The sequence below is a fragment of the Acomys minous genome (assembly GCF_964271855.1).
Source record: "Acomys minous genome assembly, chromosome: 4".
NCBI lineage: Eukaryota > Metazoa > Chordata > Mammalia > Rodentia > Muridae > Acomys > Acomys minous.
Window position 1 is genome coordinate 74,208,171 of NC_140486.1, and position 21,174 is coordinate 74,229,344.

At 35.4% G+C, this 21,174-nt stretch overlaps 1 protein-coding gene across 2 annotated transcripts in view; it reads left to right on the forward strand.

Annotated features, from left to right (window-relative positions):
• Nucleotides 1-21,174, forward strand: part of GULP1 (GULP PTB domain containing engulfment adaptor 1) — a 266,886-nt gene that overhangs the window by 212,062 nt on the left and 33,650 nt on the right. For both annotated transcript variants that reach the window (XM_084780088.1, XM_084780089.1), the window contains exons 5-6: nucleotides 2,855-2,953; nucleotides 12,310-12,447. In XM_084780088.1, the coding sequence (XP_084636214.1) occupies nucleotides 2,855-2,953; nucleotides 12,310-12,447 (237 nt within the window). The remainder of the gene's footprint in view (nucleotides 1-2,854; nucleotides 2,954-12,309; nucleotides 12,448-21,174) is intronic.

The following is a 21,174-nucleotide window of genomic DNA, read 5'->3' on the forward strand; positions in this document are numbered from 1 at the left end:
CAGTTTCTCTTTTCTCTACAGTCCTTCTGTCCTCCTGCCTTTGTTCTCTCCAAGTCTGATCTCTACCCTCATATCTCTCTGCACTCCCTCTCCTACATTATTAGCTATCTCCCACCACTGCCTCTGTCTATTCTATTTCTTCCTCTGAGTGAGATTTTACCATCCCTCCTTGGGTCCTCCTTGGAGCTTTGAGTCTGTGCATTATAATGCTTGTCCTATACTATATAGTTAAAATCCACTTATAAGTGATTACATACCATGTGTGCCCTTCTGAGTCTGGGTTACCTCACTCAGGATGATCTTTTCTGGTTCCATCCATTTGTCTGAAGTTTCCATGATTTCTTTGTTTTTAATAACTGCATTCCACTGTGTAAATATACCACTATTTTATTATCTTTTCTTTGGTTGAGGAACATCTAGGTTGTTTCCAGATTCTGGGTATTATGAATAAAGCTGCTACGAACATAGTTGAATAAGGGTCCTTCTTGTATGGCGGAGCATCTTTTGGATATATACCCAGGAGTGCTATAGCTGGATCTTGAAGTAGAACTATTTTTAATTTTCTGAGGAAGAGCAGATTGATTTCTAAAGTGGTTGTACATGTTTACACTCCCACCATCAATGGAGGAGTGTTCCCTTTGCTCTACACCCCCCACAGCATGTGCTGTCACTTGAGATTTTGATCTTAGCCATTCTGACCCGTGTAAAATGGAATCTCAGAGTCGTTTTGATTTGCATTTCCCTGATGACTGAGGGCATTGAACATTTCTTTAAATGTTTCTCAGCAATTTGAGATTTCTGTGTTGAGAATCCTCTGTAAACTTCTTTGTCCCATTTTTTAATTGGGCTATTTTGTATGATTGTCTTTAATTTCTTTAGTTGCTCATATATTTTGGATATTAGCACTTTGTCAGATGTAGGATTGGTGAAGATCTTTTCCCAATCTCTAGACTGTTGTTTCATTCTACTGACAGTGTCCTTTGTCTTACAGAAGCTTTTCAGTTTCACGAGGTCCCATATATTAATTGTTACTTGATACCTAAACCACACAAAGGCTCAACAAAAAAGAATTTCAGACCAATTTCACTCATGAACACTGATGCAAAAATACTCAATACAATACTCACAAACTGAATCCAGGAACACATCAATTACTTCATCGACCAAGACCAAGTAAGCATCATCTCAGGGATGCAGGGGTGGTTCTACATAGGAAAATCCATCAGGTTAATCCACCATATAAACAAAGTGAAAAAAATCACATGAACATATCATTAGATGGAGAAAAAGCCTTTGATAAAATCCAACACGCCTTCATGATGAAGGTCTAGGAGATATCTGGGATACGAGGTCCATATCTAAATATAATAAAGGCTATATACTACAAGCCAATAGCCAACATCATATTAAATAAAGAGAAACTCAAAACAATTCTACTAACAGCAGGGACAAGACTGCTCACTCTCTCCATATCTCTTTAATACAGTACTTGAATTTCTAGCTAGAGCAATAAAACAACTAAAGGAAATCTAGGTGATGCAAATTGGAAAGAAAGCAGTATTACTAGTCACAGTTGATATAATAATATAAATAAGTGACCCCAACAATTCCACCAGAGAACTCCTACACCTGATAATTACTTTCAGGTAAGTGGCTGGATACAAGCTTACTCCAAAAATAATCAGTAGCCCTCCTGTATACCAATGACGAATGACCTGAGAAAGCAATTAGGGAAACTACACTCTTCACAATAGCCACAAATAATATGAAATATCTTGGTGTAACTTTAACCAAGCAAGACCAAGACTTGTTTGAAATGAGCTTCAAGTCTCTGAAGAAAGAGACTGAAGAAGATATCAAAAGATGGAAATATTTCCCATGCTCATGGATCAGTGGGATTAACATAGTTAAATTGGCCATCTTACCAAAAGCAATCTACAGATTCAGTGCAATCCTCATCAAAATACCAACACGATTCCTTACAGATCTTGAAAGAACAATTCTAAACTTCATATGGAAAAACAAAAAATTCAAGAGTAGCTAAAACAATCCTATAAAACAAAAGAACTTCTGACGATATCACCATCCCTAACATGAAGCTATAGTACAGAGCAACAGTAATAAAAACTGGATGGTACTGCCTCAGAAATAGATATATTCATTAATAGAATCAAATCTGAGACCAGTAAATAAACCCACACACCCATGGACACTTCATTTCTGACAAAGGAGCTAAAACAATACAACTGGAAAAAGAAATTATCGTCAATAAATGGTGCTGCTAGTCTAACTGGATGTCTCCATGTAGGAAAATGAAAATAGATCTGTATTTGCACCCCTGCACAAAACTGAAGTCCAAATGGTTCAAAGACATCAACATAACATCAGATACACTAAATTTATTAGAAGAGAAACTGGGGAAGAACTTTGAAGTCATTCACACAGGAGACAACTTCCTGAACAGATTACCAACAGCTCAGGTTCAAGTAATTTTTAAAAAATGTTCAGCTAGGCATGGTGGCTCATGCCTGTAATCACAGCACTTGAGAGGCTAAGGCAGTTGAATCTTATGAGTTTGAGCTCGGCCTGGGGCTGTATAATGATTTCTAGGCTAATAGCCAAGTAAATAAATGAAAAGCAAAGGAAAGATAAAAAATAAGTTACTGAAAATGAATTTGAATTTTGATGGCACATGGAGAGGGTTACTGAGCAAAACTATCTCTATGAAATGCTTTGTAATGGGAAGTATTTGAATTAATGAGCATTTGCTAAGGACACAACCTCCAAATAGACGTTTACATTCATTTGCCACAGGAATGGAACCTAACTTTGTGAATTTCTTTGTCTTTTGTAGTTTGCAAGACACATAAAAAAATCTGAAGGCCAGAAAATTCCTAAAGTTGAATTGCAAATATCTATTTACGGAGTAAAAATTCTTGAACCCAAAACAAAGGTAAGGCTTTCTGAGAGTCTTGTTGCACTACTCTCCAACCAGCAACAATTGCATCTATTTTCGTGGATCTTTAAAATCTATTACTTTGTTAAATGTTTGATTCTTGGTGATTTATTTAAATATGTGTAGGAATTTAGAGAAAATGAAAACTTTTGGAACCATGGAAAAGTCTTTCTGTAGTCTGTGTCCAACTTGTAATAACTTAAATAAAGTATATTCAGTAGTGGAAGCACTGTATTTAGATATTTCTTTTCACTTTATGTGAAATATACATATGGCATGCTTAGCTGCATATGAAAGAAGACAAAATTTGTGATATGTATTAACATGTCCTGTCCTATAGATACAATTGATGTATAGGAGTTTTTTTTTAGGACTGCTAAAACAAAAATGCCAAAGGCTGGGTAACTTAAACAATAGCAAATTATTTCCTTAGAAGTTGTGGGCCTAGAATCCGAATATCCATGTAGCTTCCTCAATGGCCTCCTCGCTTCTCATGAATGGGTGGCTGCTGTATCTGGACAGGTACACACAGTTCAGACTCTTTGTATGTGTTTTTGTTTGTTTGTTTGTTTGTTTGTTTGTTCTGTTTTGTTTTTAATAAGGACATGAGATTGAATTTAGGATCACACAATGTCTTTATATGAACTGAATTTGCTGTATATATGCCTTATCTTCAGATAGTTTTATATTTGTATTTATATATTAATTATAAATAATAATGTGTTTCATTGTAACATTGTTATATATGTGTAAAATGTGTTTTGGTCATAGTTACTTCAATTGTCTTTTCTTGTTTCCTTCCTACTTCCAATGGACCTCCTTTGTCCAATCGGGCCCTTTTCTATGGCCATCTTTCTTTTTCCCCCATAAGTGTTGTTATTATTGCTTGTGAAACATGGTGGTGAAAGGGTATTCATTTTATCATTTGTTGTTCACCTGAAGAAACAATCTATCCCCTCACCATAGACTCTATAGAGATTCTCTTGAAATGGTGGGTCTTCGTGTACCTCTTTATGGTGTTCATAAGATTTGTGTTAGGACCAATTTTGTACGGGTTTTGTGTAGGTAACCACAGCTACTTTGTGTTCAGGCTGAAACTGACATGTCATACTCAAAAGCCTAGGTATCCCACATCTCTCCACTGGTTCTTACATCCTTTCTTCTTCATCTTCTGCTAGGTTACCTGAGTCCTGAAGGGAGTAATATCAATGTATAACTCAAAAATTAGTACTCAACAATTAAGTTTCCTCATCACATCATCAATTAAAAGTCCATAAAACTATCACTGGACTGCAAAAAGAAGCTTCTTTATTTTGTTTAATTTTGTATTATGGACCTCAGTGTTTTGCCAGCATTTATGTTTGAATGAGTGTGTCAGATCTACTGGAACAGGAGTTACAGACAGTTGCGAGCTTCCATGTAGATGTTGGGAATTGGACCTCAGTCCTCTTGAAGTACAGCCAGAGCTCTTTACTGATGAGCCATCTCTCCAGCCCACAAAAAGATTTTATGGCCCAAAGTGATAGCACTAATCTATGAGCATAAACAGTTATTTAGGAGGGGTTTTTGGAGGTATCACTAATTTATTTATTTACTTTACATCCCAATCCCTCCTCTTTCTTTCTCTTCTCTTCTCCTCCCTCCCTCTCCCTCCTTCCTCCCCCTTTGCCCTCCCCTCACCCTCAGAAAAGGGAAGTCCCCTCATCTACTGCTTGGAGGTAATTTGATAGCACACTGTGTCATTTAACAAACTTATGATTTTCATGGCTATGGGCTTTGACCAGGTTTACAATACCAGAAGGAATTCCTCCTGTGGTACAGACTTCCAATCTAATAAGAAAGTGTTTAGCTGTCTCTGTAAGAAAGACTTGCTATAATTGTGCTAGTGTTCATGTTACCTGCCCAGGTGAATACATGGCATTCAAGGATTGCCCTGAGAAAGACTGCATGACAGTTCGTCCTTAGCAGCTTGAATAGTATCTCTTCACATCATGACAGCAAGCCAGGAGAAAGGACACTTCCATCCAAAGTCCATCTTTATTTTCCCATGTCTTGAGACTAAAGCTTCTAGCATCTTCAGACATACTGTCTTTCTATCTAATTTTGCTGGACTGCAAAAAATCAGTGGCAGTTTATTTGAGGGTTCTCAGGGGAATCCTTGACCAACAGCTCACAGACAGGTCCTATCTCTGACACAGAGATTTTAGTTGAATAATCTATGTCTTCTGGGAGCAGCTTTATCCATGCAGGCTTTTCCACTTAACCACATTGTTTTTACATTTTACTTTCAACTTATCTTACCAGTTATCAGTCTTCCTTGTGGCTTTTTAATACATCATAGTTTTAGTTGATGGTCCCTGAACCTCTTTTTTTCTCAATCTCCCTGCCACTATCAGTACTCAATTCTTCTCACCCCTAGCATTTCACTTGAAAGTAGAAGGTGAATCATGTTGTATATTTTCTAACCAAAGAAGAAGTAATAAATCATCTCTATTTGGCTATAGCTAGATGTGCATTATTTGGACATGGTGTGATGAGTTGGCTGTTCATTATTGGATAAACCAGTAAGAAGGAATTGGCTGTGGATGCACTGTTTGTTATTTGGATAGTTATATTGTGTACGTACTATTAGCTTGCAGCGCAGTTAGGTAAGAAATTAAATAAGCACACAGTTTCAAACTCATGAATTCCTTCTTACTTCATTAAAGACTTCCAATAGAGTCATAGTTTATCATACTGGGTATTAGCTCTTCAGACAAAAAAGAGGGTAGTTCTTGGAATAGCTCCACTGCAATTGCTTGACAAAATTGCAAAAATGAAGTCTAAGGCCCCACATTGTCTACAGAATCCTACACTTATTTTTACAATTCAATTAAATTTTCAAACTGACATAATTCACTTTATTTTTCTTGTATGAAAATGTTTATGTAGTAGCTACAGCTAGATCCTGAGTCTTCTGAACAGAGACTCTGGTGTGGGTTTTCACAAGATGGTCAGTGAATTCCTGTTAAGGAGACTTGGTGAACACAGTCTTTTTCCAGAGGTAAGGTGTCAGGTAGCTGTAGGTCTTGGAGATGGCATCAAAGGTGGCCTTGGCAACATTGTCCAGGGTGGAAGTGCAGCCCCTGGCTGATGTGCAGCATTCATCAATATCACCCATCATCAGTAGCTTCTTGGGCACAGGAGCAGAGACAATGGCAGTCCCTCTGGGTTCAGAGATGAGATAATACCAAAACAGAGCCACAGAGGCCTGTGTACTGAACAGTATAGGGCTTCACAATCTTGTTCCCCAGTAGCCTTTCTGCACAGGAACGATTAAAAAACGTGGACAGATGATAGGCTCTTGGATGGCAGTGGCTACCTCCTTGGAGCATTTAATACCAAGACCAACATGACCATCATGGTCCTTAATAGCAACAAAAGCCACTAGCCAGCTGGTGTCTGCTTCTGCACTGGCCTGATCTTTAGAACTGCATCCTTTAGGGATTTGCACAGGAAAGACAATAATCTCTGACTCCTTAATGGGCAGAGATTCCTTAATGAGTAGATCTCCTCCAAGGACATGATCTTCATTTTTTAACCAGGCAACCCAGCTTGGTGACAGGGATTCACTCTTTTATTTTGTCTTTACCTTCAAGAACCCTGCAGCCTTGACCATAGCCATGGCCTTGACCAAGTCCACTGTAGCCCGTAAGACTGCTGCTGTATCCTCCAGGGAAGCCATCATCCATCACTTGGTGGTTTTTAGAAGAAGCAGCTTAATTTATTTTATTTTATGTGAATGGATGTTTTGCCTGCATGTGTGTCTGTGACACCACCTGCATGCATGGTGCCAACAGAGGCCAGAAGAGGCCATTGCTGATAGAGGCAAGAATAGGGCATTGGATTCTCTGAAACTGGAGTTACAGATGGTTGTGAGCCTCCATGTCAATTCTGGGAATCAGACCTGGGTCCTCTGGATGATCATTCAATGTCTTAACTGCTTTGTCATCTCTTCAGCTCCTGAATCCTAATCTTTGAATGTATTTGTAAATAGTTGAGGGATCTTAGCATGAATATATACATGAATTTTCTGGTCCTAGGTTCAATGTTATAGAACAATGGTGTTCGTAAAGTTCAAGGTATGAATTTAAGACTTATTAATATACCTTGTAATGCTTTTCCATTTCACACCCTCAATTAAACTACAAGTGAGGTCTTGCAGCCTTTAGTTACAACCTGTTCCAATATAACTGCTGCTGAAAAGAAGGGTAGATGATGGAAGGGTGCACCAATGCACCACAGAGTACATGTCGTTTGCTTATATACGAGGTAATTAAAAGTCAGGCTCCTTTCACAAACAGGTGGTTTGGCTGAGATAAAAGTCACTAGGGCAAATGACAGGTACAGAGAGGACAAGAAAATAATAAGCACATAGTGACACTATAGCATATATCTAAACTGTATCTTGTAATCTTCTTAGTTCCTGTCAGTGAGTACTTAGAATGATCTAAATACTTCATGGTTATATTCTTAAAGTATTTAGAAAATACAGTATAATGAAACAGAGCCTGCACTGATAATTTCTTTAGTTTCCTCAGGTAGGTAATAATGCCATATCCTTAGAAAAGTACAAAATATAACGACTTAAAGCGTACTGTGCCCATCGCCACTAATAATGTGTGAGAGCTCTGTCTATGTGTAAGGCTGAGGAAGGGAGAACGTGGACCAGTGTCATCAGCAGTAGGTGAGAGAGCTTTGGCTTTGCATTGCAACTGTTTATTTAACCTGTTGTGTACTGCATAATTTTAATATGCCTTTTACAAGAGAGTATTTCTATAGATGAAGGGTGATCAACAGTTCTCTAAAGGATTCCAACAAGCTTTTCAGATACCTGTCTTTTCTTCCTCATGCTTGCTTTTTGGCCACTTGGTGAACCTTCCTATATTAAGCCAGTAAGCAGTAGCTTCCAGTTTGTCCAAACTGCTTCAGTAGCTTTTGATTTTTTTGATGCTGGATTACAGAAACATTCTTCTCTTAATTTGTAAATATGGTAATAGAATTTTTAAAAATATAAGAGGAAAGAAAAGGAAAGAAGGAAAGCGTAATAGTTATTGCCCAGTAAAAACAAAAATTCTACATAGACTTTAAAATCAGTTAGTGTAGAACAGGCCTGTGGCTCATGAAAAATAGAGTAAAGGCAAGAAGGACAAGAGATTGGGTATTGTTTTCCTGTTGTTATTTTTGTTATTCGGTAACCCTGTTATCAGATTCCTGCCACCGATCGCCTCTCATTGCCAGCCTGTCAGTCTGTCATTCTGTTTCCTGAGCTGTTACTGTCAGATCTCTATGCCTTGAGGAGACAACTCCATTAGTAAAATGTCAGTGCAACAGAGTTTGTTGGAACAATATTAGTGAATTAATTTAGGATCAGTGTAGACAGCTTTACTCCGATCACTGATACTAGTGTTCATCCTCGTCCCAGACCTTCAACTTCCTGTGTCAAACAGCCATTCTTACAAAGGGTCTAAAGTATGCTGTCCTCAAAAGTAAATTTTATAAGCTCATGAGAAAGAAACATATTTAAGCCTATTTCTCTCCAATCTGACAAACAATCTTAGAATTTTGAAAATCTCTGAAATTTTTAAAGATTTATTTATTTATTTATGTACATGAGTATTGTATTTGGATGTGTGCCTATAAGACAGTAGATGGCATCAAATCACATTATACATGGTTGTGAGCCACCATGTGGTTGTTGGGAATTGAACTCAGGACATGGAAAAACAGTCAGTACTCTTAAACGCTAAGCCATCTCTCCAGGCCCTCTGATATTATATTGCAATCCAATTTTATTACATCTGTAGTAGAACAACTGATATTCACTCCTATGCTATGTTGGAACATGTAAGCCTTGACTATATGCATATAGGAAGACTTGAATAAGTGCACATACAGAAGTGTCATCTTTTCATTCCATTGTAAAAATAAAAACCACTCAAAGCATGGAGTTACAAGCCCTGTTAAACATCAGTCAGTGTTCCAAGTATTCTGTCAGAATGTTGATGTCTGGAGTGATCTTGAGCTTCTGAGTATCTCAGGATACAGGAGAAGTTAGTCATGTTGTATGTGTCAGAGAAAAGGGGGTGAGAGGAAGGAGGAAGTTTATTTCACAGGAGACTGTGATGCATGAATTTAGAAAGAGATACAGCAAGAGATAAATGAATCTAGTAATAAAAATCCCTTTATTTAAATTTGTGTTTATAAAAAAAGTCAAGTAAACACGATACCCTTAAATTTATTTACAGATAGAAATACATGTATGAGGTAATATTTTAAACACATTATTAATCTAAAATGGCCTTTCTTTATACAGACTGTGTTCCTTTCCCACTTAAGTGATAAAATTAAAATAAATGCAAACTCTGTAGCAGTTAGCACATATGCTTTCTCATTGCCACTTCTAAACTGAAGAGTGTAGTTCTGGAAGCAGGAGGCACAAAGAGAGACATTAACTAATCTTTTTATTTTATTTGTAATGAAAAGGTATTGATAATAATATATGTATTTCCTCACTAATCTTTTTATCATATCTTACAAAACTAGTTCTAGGCTTAATATCCATGAATTTTATCACAAAGTGGGCTTTTTAAACTCCATTTTTAAAAAGGTAGCATAACGCGCAAGGGAGCCTGGGTTCAATTCCCAGTACCTAAGATAAAATCTAAGGAAAACAAACAAAGAGGCATCACAATGGAGTGAAGTTACAGTCCTCAGGTCTCTAGTCTCCTTTCTTAAGGAAATGACTTTGGTAACTGCTTTAATTTATCTTATTGTTGCTGTGGTAAAATAGTACCAGAAAAGCACTACATGGAAGAGTTTTATCCTGCAATTCCTGTTACAGCCCATGATGGAGGGGAAGGCAAGGCAGCAGGAAGGGGCTTGGCACATCCTCTGACACATATTCTCATACAGAAGACAATGAAATAGGCATATTAGACAAAACAATGATGAACATACGTTAGTGTTCAGCTTTCTTCTCTACTTTACTCATGTATAAATGTCCTGCCTGAGGAATGGTCCCACCCACAATTAACAAGGGAAGTCCCACCTCAATTAATGTAACCAATATAATCACCTACTGATATGCCCATAGACATGTTTCCTGGGGTGATTCTGGGGTTATATCAAGATGACAATTAGCATAAACCATCACACTAAGATAAGCAAATATTAGGATAATTCCAAACTGATTACAACCAAACACCTTCTGTGACTATACTGGCTATTGGGTGAATGAAGGATGTTATATTCCACCACTAGCTATTAAATATTTTATTTGCATGCTTTTTTTGTAATTTATCTTATAAGTGAATAGAAATAATAAATCATTTTTCTAAACTGTGTAATGATAATTCCTTCTTATGTATCATAACCATGATTATATAGTTAATAATGATATATACTAGCTATCAGTATTCAGAAACTGCAACCTGGATCACTTTTACTTGATTGACTATTTGTATTAAAACAAAAATATGTGTCAAGGAGAAAAATGTTGCTCTATCGGACAAAAATAGAGGAAAAAATATGAGACAAGCACAACCATTGTTTGTCTCAACATTAAGGGCAAGAAAGAGAAGATGCCTTCATCAGTAGCCTAATGACAAAAAGAAGAGTATTAAAGTAGAACGGAGATTGGAGAGGAGAAAAGGTAGGGTAGTCGAACTTAAGATGGGCAGTGGGCTGTATATGTGTAAAATAGGCTTTCTGCATGTATACAATTTCACCATCAATCCAACTATTCCTTACTTTTGAATACGATTTTTAAAAGCCTACATAATACTCTTTTTAGAATTACCCCTCTCTCCTGTAGAAGTATATAGATCGGAAATATCAAAACATATTAGTCATGAAGTTCCTTCCCATTTAATACTTAAGCTCATGAAGCAACTGTTTGAAGGGCTATTATTAAGCCAACTTTAGGGGATATTGCATTACTATAATTTAATGTCTTAGCATTTATGATATATGATGTTTAATTTTGCATTTTTAATCTGATGAACAAAAGAGGAATAAGATCGATAGAGATTAAATCAAAGCAAACATGCATCCAAAATGCAGAAATACTGTATGGCATCATTGTTGCCATTTTTGATGATAATCCTTTGAAAGAATGAAATATTTGAATCCTAAGCTTTCTGATTCAACTGCAATAAATACTGGAAAACTGTTTATAGCAGACACTCTAGTCATTCACCAGGTCAGACTTGAATGAAACTGTAATCACTTCCATCTTTAACCTTTCACAATACCTGCTAAGTACTGTGGATGACCAAAGTTTCTGAGTAATATTCTGTGTTATAATGCACTTTAAAATAAATGATGTATATTGCTAGAATGGAAAACAGAATGATTACCGATGATATTTTTTGCTTGCATCAGTTATAATTAAATAAAACATAAGATTTTTTCCAACTCCAATGTGTTGCTGAAATGATCTAATGAATCGTCTAATGATGATAATTCTAAGTTTCATAATTCAGTGATGTGGTGTGGTGGTGGTGATAGTGTGTGTGTGTGTGTGTGTGTGTGTGTGTGTGTGTGTGTGTGTTGTGCTGCAACTATATCTTTCTGGTTGAGTATTTGCCTTTGTACCTATTGCCAGCCCTTATTCAGTCACTTGCAGGCTGTTGTGATATCAACCTAAGCTACCAAAATTCCAAAGATGACCTTCTTGGGTAGAAAAGGCTCAGGAGTGAATAGCTAACCAAAAAGGCCTGGTATTTAATGGGAAAACCGTAGCTGTGTTATTGAGGTTCATGGAACTTGTGAAGAATTGGTTATGCTCTAGACTACAATGTTTGTTATTGCCAGCATCACAAAATGAAAAGAATTTCACAGAGTTCGGTCATTTTCTATGAACTTTTGGAGATGTTCTGATCTTTTTTGGCTCAATGTTCTCTTATGTAAATGCTAAAGGTTTAAAGAACATGTGGTTTTGGGGCTTTTTTTGTTTGTTTGTTTGTTTTGTTTTTAGGTTTTTTGGAGGGTTGTTTTGTTTTGTTGTTGTTTTTTGCTTGTTTATTTTTTAAAGATTTTTTTGTAACTCAGAAACTGTGAAACTATGGTCTTCTTGCGTCTAATATATCCTGCTGTGTGTACTATTTCATTGAGCATCTTAATTCAACCTTAAGTCAAAAGACCCAGATCCATTGTATATTTGTTTAAATTTGTTGCATATAAAATCATAAGAGCATTGACAAATGGGTGCTACACCTTCAAAACTGTAAGATGTATTATTAGCATGGCCAACACTTCAAAATGTTGAAAAAGATACAATCAACTACATTTATTTCTATCCGTGTTCACAGGAAGTCCAACATAACTGCCAGCTCCATAGAATATCATTTTGTGCAGATGATAAAACTGACAAGAGGATATTCACTTTCATATGCAAAGATTCTGAGTCAAACAAACATTTGTGTTACGTGTTTGACAGCGAAAAGTGTGTAAGTATGCCAGATGTTTTAGGGTGGTTTGTTCTCTTTTACAAGCCAGGGCTTGTCTTGTTTCCGGCATTAACAAAATATTTGGAAATGACCAAGGCCTGCAAACACTTAACTGCACTAATAGATTCATCCTGTCATGAGAACAGACTTCAGAATTTCATCCTAACTCAATGCTTATGTTCATTAGCAAAGGCTTGCATGCAAATTTCCTTCATTAGAGCATCATGGCTACTTTTATCTGTTTGCACCAATCTCAAAATGATTTAGTTTGTTTTACATTTTAGTCTAAAAGTTATGGAGTAATATCTGCATGATACACAAAGGAACAGTGATCAAGTGAGTTTTTCTTAGAATTTAATGAAGACAAATTTTAAGCTAAGGAATAAATGCTCTATAGCTTCTTAAAATTTTTTTAATTTTTTTAAAACTGTTTTTTGATGTTTATTATTGAGAACATTTAGTAAAATATGAGTAGGGATGTTGAGCCCCCTTCCGTTTGTGTGTGTGTGTGTGTGTGTGTGTGTGTGTGTGTGTGTGTGTGTGTTTGTACTATGAATGAAATTTTAAAGTTCTTAGCATGTAAGGATATTTAGGAAATTCTGAGTCATGTAATAATTCCTTAATTATCCAGCATGTTAAGGAAAACCCTGTGTCTTGCTTATAAGTTAATTTTATTCATAGCCAAGTCTGAATTCATTTATAAAACCTAAGTCATGAATTTTGAGCACATATTGCAGCCATTGATGGTGTCAGTGGAAAAATATCCAACCTCAACAACACTATTGGATTAAAATGAAAATAGAACTCAACTCATTAAGATTCTATTTTTTCCTTGTTCTCAAAAATAGGAAATTACTAATATAATGATTAGCCAGTTTATTTCTATGTCTTTACAACATGGACTTTTTGAGAATATATACCTGTATTCCATATCTATTTCTTGCATCACATGGATAACAGATGCTTAGTAATTTTTGTCTTGAAGGAAAATACTATGTTGAAATATACCCAAATTAGCTAGATTATTTTTTATATCACTTACATTTTAGAGCTTTTAAAAAGCAAGTCTGTATTGTTGCTACATGGCATCATAAGAGCTACCTGGAATTTTGTAAACACTACCAAACATATTATCAGAAAAGTATTCTTAACACTACAAGTTGGAATTCTGTAGACAAGAAAGAACTTTAAGTGAAGAGCACATAAATTTTGCAACTTATCCCCTTACACAAATGCATCATTGTTACATTTTTGTATACTTTCTCAATATGTTTACAGATTATTTTGATGGTATGACTAATAATATTAAAGATGATAATCTTAAAATAATTTCTATTTTAATATACCACAATCTTTTACCATTTTGTACCACAGAAATAAACTCAGTTTTCTTTCTTTTTTTAAAATTTAAGGTAAGGTTTTTTAATTTAAATTTTTATTTTTATTATGTTTCTTTTTAACATATACATTTAAGTTATTACACGTGAATAAAATAAGCTACATACAGCAGGAAGAACCATGAGACAACCAGGGATTATATAAATGTTACATTTATAGTGATTTGGCTGTTTGTATTTGGCAAACTTGAAGTAAACATCTTCCCTATCTTGTTGCATGTAAATTTCTGAATGAAGAACAATATCAATCATATCTAATCTCTATTAACTTAAAACATCTATCTTGATATGAAAACATATTAACCTCTAACCTATTAAGCCTAGTTGAAAGAGTAAACTTCTGGTCTTCAATCCCATCAGATGTTTGAGAAGGAATAAAACACCTGAGTGAACCTGAAGAAAAGGTTAGCAGCTTCCAAAATGAATAAAATCACTGAGACAGTCTAGTGCTTGGACAGTCACCCAACACTATCTATAACATTGGAGCATCATCTTCTGCCGTTTGGCCCAATATATCTGACAGACATATTTGTGAGGTGGGAACTATTGAGGACTTGCTTACCTGGTATTGGCAGAGTTTGGCCATTGACTCTGCCTGCATCCAAGCTTGCCCTTTTTTAGGAAGAATTCTGTCTGTGGCAGAAATAAGGACATTGTACTCAGTGGCTGATTTGCCACATTTGAAGCCATCTCCATAAGGAGGGCCTTTGATGTTCATCAAGCTTCTGATCCCAATTGGTCCAGCATTTCACACAGGACTCCTAATAAGCCTGGAATTTCACATTTGAAAATGGACCACAAATGCTCTCCCTGTCTTACTTAATCTTATCCCTCAATTTTTTGGTGGACCTCTTCAAAGGTATTATTCACCCTAAATCAGGCTGAAGAAACCTTAAGAAACGTCATTCCATTTCCTCTAAGAGGGGTTGCATAGGTTTCTGTTTACTCTCTTGGTCTACAGATGCTTATTTTCATTGGAAGTTGGTTATGTTATTATCTGTCTTATACAGAGAGGAGACTCTGTTGAACTCAGGAAAATCTCTCTTTTCCTTTATCTTTCTTTTTGTAGATAACGAGATAGGAGCTGAAAAGAAAGAAAGGGAGATAGAGAAATATAGAGGGAGGACAGAACAAAGGGTAGATTATTGAATTTACTCTTCATCTCAAGGCCTTGTTACTCACAAATAAGGTTACTTTTTAATCCAATGGTATTGAATTTTGTATATTGATGCAAATCATGGTCATGTCAAATACTAGTCTAATTTTATCATAAGAATATATATTCTAGGTCTAATAGATAGATATGATTCTATAGATAAGTAAGGTAAAATAGTTAAATAAGGTTTTCAAAAGCTGCAAAAACCTAAAAATATGGCATTTAAAGATGTTTTTATTATGCTAAAGATTCTTTGACAGCAAGACAGGTTAACTCCTTGCAACACCCAGTCTGCCTCAGAGAGCATCAAACTCAGTTTTCTTACATTCACTGCCTTGAATATGGAAATCAACTTCCTTGTGATCCCTTGAAATGAGTCATCATTAGAATTCATAGTAAATATCAACATTCTTATAGCTTTGTGCTACTTTATAATCTCTCCTTGATACACATCTAAATCTGTCATATGATCATAATGCAAAAATGTGTTTCTCATATACCTACATCACATTTTTAAAAGTATAGGTCTTTTTTTTTAACCTCAAGGCCAATTTAATTAGAATTTAATTGTTGAACTTATGCTGAAGGCAGACTACCAGTATCAGCAGCTTCTTGGAGGAGAAGATTGGGATGGGCATAATGAAGGAATAAAGCCCCGCCATTTGAGTTATTGACAAGGAGGTGCAACGTGTGGAGGGGAGGAGGACAATAGAGAAAGAGTAAGGACTTCCAAAATATTGGGGAAGCCCACACTACTGGGAAAAGCATGCTTAGGTTAAAAAAGAAAAGAAAAGAAAAGAAATATTATCTGAGTTTTTCAGAAAAATGAGCTGACTTACAAAGCAGCAAGCTACCACACAAAGGGCCTGAAATTCTGGGAAAAGTCTTAAGATGTAGCTCAGTAAATAAATAATTATTATGACTAACTCTTAGGCATGGTTTAAGGCAAACCCATCTGCCTATGCGTGGTCACCTTTCCTCTCAAAAAAAACACCTCTCTTTCTTTCAGCCTTAGAAATATCTAATAGCAGGCAAACTAGAAACATGAAAAGCATTTTTGAGAAAAAAAATGAGTTTCAGATGTTAAAAAGAACTGAACATTCCACAAAAAACCCTTAATTCTTTGTTCATGTAAAAGAAACCTCAAAATACTCAACCAAGTACTTTGAGAAATGTAAAAGAGAAATAAACAATCCACAATTACAAAGAATGATTTCTGATGGATGTAAGAGATATCTGACTGAGCACTTCTTTCATGAGTGTAAGTTTCATGTATTCCCTAAAGCTATCAAAAAAGAATAAAAAATTTTGGTGACTTATATATTAACATAATGTTTAATAACTAAGGTGAGGAAAGATTTTCAACCACCCACGAGATATTCACGAAGTATATATCATTAAGCACCCACTCAAATAGAATGACAGTATTGGCAGTGACAACAGTAGTGACCACCCCACTGATGGCTAATGAGAAAATATTATATGAGTGTTCTTGTGGATTTGGTGATGACTCTTAAGGAATATTTGGTACCATGTACTAAGTGTCTATATTCTTTGGCACAGTGATTATCTTTCTCATAATCTATCTTAAAAGAATGCTATCAAACATAAGAGAAAGGAAAGTATAAGAAAATACTAGAAATGCAAATGCTAAAAGAATGGCAAAGTCAAGTGTGCTAAAACCATTCAATAGACTGTCATTTGCCTTTAAAATATTTGTGGAGCTTACAGAAAAATGCTTCAAAAGATAGAAAAGCACAGCCACAGAATTAAACTGATACATTTTATACAGCTGCAGAAGGAACCCAAATGCTTAATGTAGTGTCTCAATAAAAAAAAATAGTTATAAATGACTTTTTATGGCATAAAACAATAAAGGACAGAAAAAAGAAAATGAATTCTATACTTTCTATCTTTCATTTAGGTGGGTCTTTTCTGCATCCATTTTATCACATTCTATTCAATCATAAACATCTACTGAAGTCACACAATCTTTGTAAAATAGCAACCAAGGCTTAAGTCTTGATGTCATTTAAAGCTGCCTTTTGTATATATTTTTAAATGCCCTTTGCATAAATGTTTGCTTAAGAATGCTTAAAAGATATTTTACTGTTTAATAATGAATTATTCTCCCTAAAGTTACTTGCTTAAATTTTGCCCTTTAAAATAACTTTCAGAAAGAAAGGAAGGAAGGAAGGAAGGGGAAGGGAAGGAAGAAAGAAAAAGAAAGAGAGACAGAGAGACAGAGAGAGACAGAGGAAGAAGGAAGAAAGGAAGGAAAGGAAAGAGAAGGAAAGAGGAAGGAAAGATGGAAAGAAAGAAAAAGAAAGGTATGTCAAATTATAAAGCAGCAAATAGATCAATAGCTTTAAAAAAAAACAATAGAGTTGTAAGTCCAGGTTTTCAGTTTCTTTGGGAGTCCTAGTAGTGTGGTCAGTGCTCTACCACATCTTAAGAGTTGCTGAAGAAAGAAATTGGACTCCACCTCCAAAATCCCAAAGCCAAATGTTCACAGATATTTAACTTACTGAAATGAACTCACTCCATGCTGTTTAACAGCCAGATGCCTGGATAACAAAAGCCGCCATAGCGGTGAACCGAGAGCAGCTGAGGAGTATGAATTCATTCATTCTTGTCTGTAAAATAATGTCAAGACTGCTATTGTGTAGCAGTCTTAAGGAGATGACAAAACAAGCTAAGCCTGGGAAAAGAGGTTGGCAAACCTCAGGATGCAGAGGACTAGTTTCAAGAGCTCTCAGTGTTCTGCACTATACAATGCATCAAGTTAGAAAATGAGCAAAAGACAACATTTCATTAATGAGAAGGATCTATAGATAACAAGTAGGCACATGAAAGACATTCCATGGTGGCATTTATTAGAAAAATTCAGTTTATAAGTCAAACTGAGACATTACCCCACAGCTACCCAAAAGGTTGCAAAAAACCTCCAAATGCTGATGAGAATGTGGAAACTGCATGACTCATGTGTAGCTGCTGGGAACACAAAATTCTAAAACCTCCCAGGGTAAACAGTTTGTGGGTCTTTTAAGAAAGTTAGCATGCAACTCTTGTATGAACAAGTTGGAAATTCACAACACAGAAACTAAACTTGAAATATGTACAGAAAAACGAACCTAATAATATTTACAAATATGGCACACATGTTTACGTTTGCATGAGTGCAGCTCATTGCTAATAACTTCAAACTATAGTCACCTTAAAAAGTGGGTGCATGAGAACTCTTTTCTATATTCCAACTTCAGAAAACTGCTTAGCAGTGAAAAAGAATGAGCTATCAATGCATGTGGCAGCCTGATGGCTTTGCAGTTCTGATTTTATACATGTAGTGCTCTAAAAACAGACAAAATTATGGAAATAGAACAAATCGAAGTTTACTGATGACCTAAAGATAAGGTGAGAATGGGCTTGAAAAAGAGTGACTATACAGCAAGGTGAATGATTATTGTCTTGGAATTCTATGTTTTGGCTAACTTACCCATATCTGAGCTGTAATTTTTACTTTAGTTTTGTTCTATAGACGTGGTACCACTGGAAAGAGAAATTTCAGTGTCAACAGGGCTTGTCTATGAAAATTCTTATAACTTAAGGTAAATGTAAAACAATCACAAAAATGATTGTCTAGTTAAAGCCAACGTTTCCTCTTATTTTAAAGAAATATGTGCCATAAATATTTGCTGATGACCACATACCTGCAAAGGCAAACAGGAAGACAATGGGTGCTATTGCACAAAACTTTAGTTCCAGAACTTGGAAAGCAGAAGTAGGCAGATTTCTGTGAATTCAAGGCCAGCCTTTTCCACATAGGAAATTAGAGGCTACGCAGAACTAAGCAGAGAGACTCTGACTCAAAACAACAAAACAAACCCCATCATTTTCAGTTTGTTTCTAATTTACATTAAGGCCTAATCTACTGGCCTATGAACTGCAATATCCTTTACAAAAAAGCATGTTATGTTATTAAATTTTCAGATTTATACAATGCCCATTAATTTCTGTATAATAATAAAAATAATAATAATTATTATTATTATAATTATAATAACTAGAATGGTGATGCACACCTGTAATCCCAGCATTCACTCTGAGGTAGAGGCAGGTGGATCTCTGTGAGTTTGAGATTAATTACTCTACAAAGTGCGGCCAGGACATCCAAGGCTACAAAGAAAAACTTTGTCTTGAAAAAAAAAAAAAAGAAAAGAAAAGGAAAAGAAAAAATGGGTTATTGTCACAATACTACTGCATCATTAATACTAGAAGGAGTCAATCCTACCTAATATGATTTTGAAATAGCATTTTGAAATTAGATATTCTTTTGCTCTTTGTATGTCATTACATTTCATCATGGTGAAAAATGAATTTCTCTAGTTCAGTCATCCACCCTGACATGGTTTGCTAATAATCAGATCTGAAAGGTGAAAGTTAGGGCCAATCAATAGAAAAGTGGGATTAGTCAATGATAAATTCCCAGCAGGAAAAATTAATTCATCAATAAAATAAAGAGGTTATTGAAATATATATGTGAAACTGAAAAAAGTCGTATCAACAAAAGAAAGTAGGTACAAAAGAGTATAGATTGTTTTTTATGTCAAGTGTAGGCAAAGCTGATTCATAGGCATAGAAAAATAGAGCAGTTTTTGCCCATAACAGGTACAACTTTACTATGGATTGGTAGAGTATACATTCTGAGATACAGAATTATAGTCTATCTTTAATACCATGTCAGTTGTATACATTTCTCACAACACATCTGACTGGACAGTTTGGGTCTGTATGTTTAATTGTATGTGGACTTCATTTCTTCATGCTTCCACCATCTTGAAGTGTTGGAAACGCCATACTTCTTTCTTTACTGGAGCTCCATGTTTTTCACTTAATGAAACCCGAAGAAAATCATATAGTTTTATAAAATTGCATTTTAATTATGTGGCTCTTGGGAATAGTATTCATCCTGATCACAGAGTCATTATGGAACCTAGGTTTGTACATATATAGAGTCTTTGAGCCACATGCTCAAAAGCCTTAGGTATTACATATAAAAGTATGGTCTTCAAAAAGTCGTTATAGATAGTTCATATGAAGTTGAATGTTATTAATGGCAAATCAATAATGTGGCCATTTGAACTATTCTTTATACTGCATACATAAAATGTGTGAGAAGAGCATGTGACCTTATTAAGTAGAAAGAGAGCTCCCATGATTAAAAAGGTCTAAAACTAGTGCTGGAGAGATGACTGGCTGGTCTTCTAAAAGACCAGCGTTCAATAACCAGTGCCCACATGATAGCTAACAACTATCTATTACTTCAGTTCCAGAGAATCTTTCTGGCCTGTGTGGGAACTAGCACGCATGTAATGTGCAGATATCCCTGAAGCCAAAGCGTCTGTACACATAAAACATTTTCATTAAAAAATAAAAAAGGAAGTTAATGACAGCAAAAAATATATCTTTCCTGGGTGGGTGATAGAAAGGTGGATAGGATATGAAGGAGCTAGAGGAGGAAAAGGAAAAACATGATTAAAACCTATTATATGAAAAAATGTAATAAAAATAAAATAGGTCTTATCTTTTGTTATATGAAAAATACAAGCATGCTATCTCAAAATTTGAAATTAAAAGTATTTTTTCAGAATTCAATCTATCATAGCTGCTACATTTATGACATTTAAATATTATATATTTCAGAGTCCAAAAAACATACATTTTCAGAATCTAATACCACTAAATCTCTTTACATATATTTTAAATTATTTGTATATGCCTCATTCTCTCTCTCTCTCTGCCTTTCTGTCTCTCTGCCTCCACCTTCATGTGTGTGTGTGTGTGTGTGTGTGTGTGTGTGTGTGTGTGTTATGTATGTGTGAGTATGCATTTGTAATGTCATTTATGTTGTCAAAGAACAACTTGCAGGAGTTGGATCTCCCACGATGTGAGTTTCCTGCTTGAATTCAGGCTTGGCAGCAGGGAATGCCACCCATTTTACTGGTTTTATAGGTATTTTTAACATAGATTTTTAGCTTGACTCATTGGGCAAATGGAAGTTGACCAATGGCATTTTTATTTATTTAGTACTTTTCCTGTATCTTATTGTAATTTATTTTCCACCTCTTATACTTTTGCAAAATAGAGAGCTACATGATTTGTGAACATATTTTT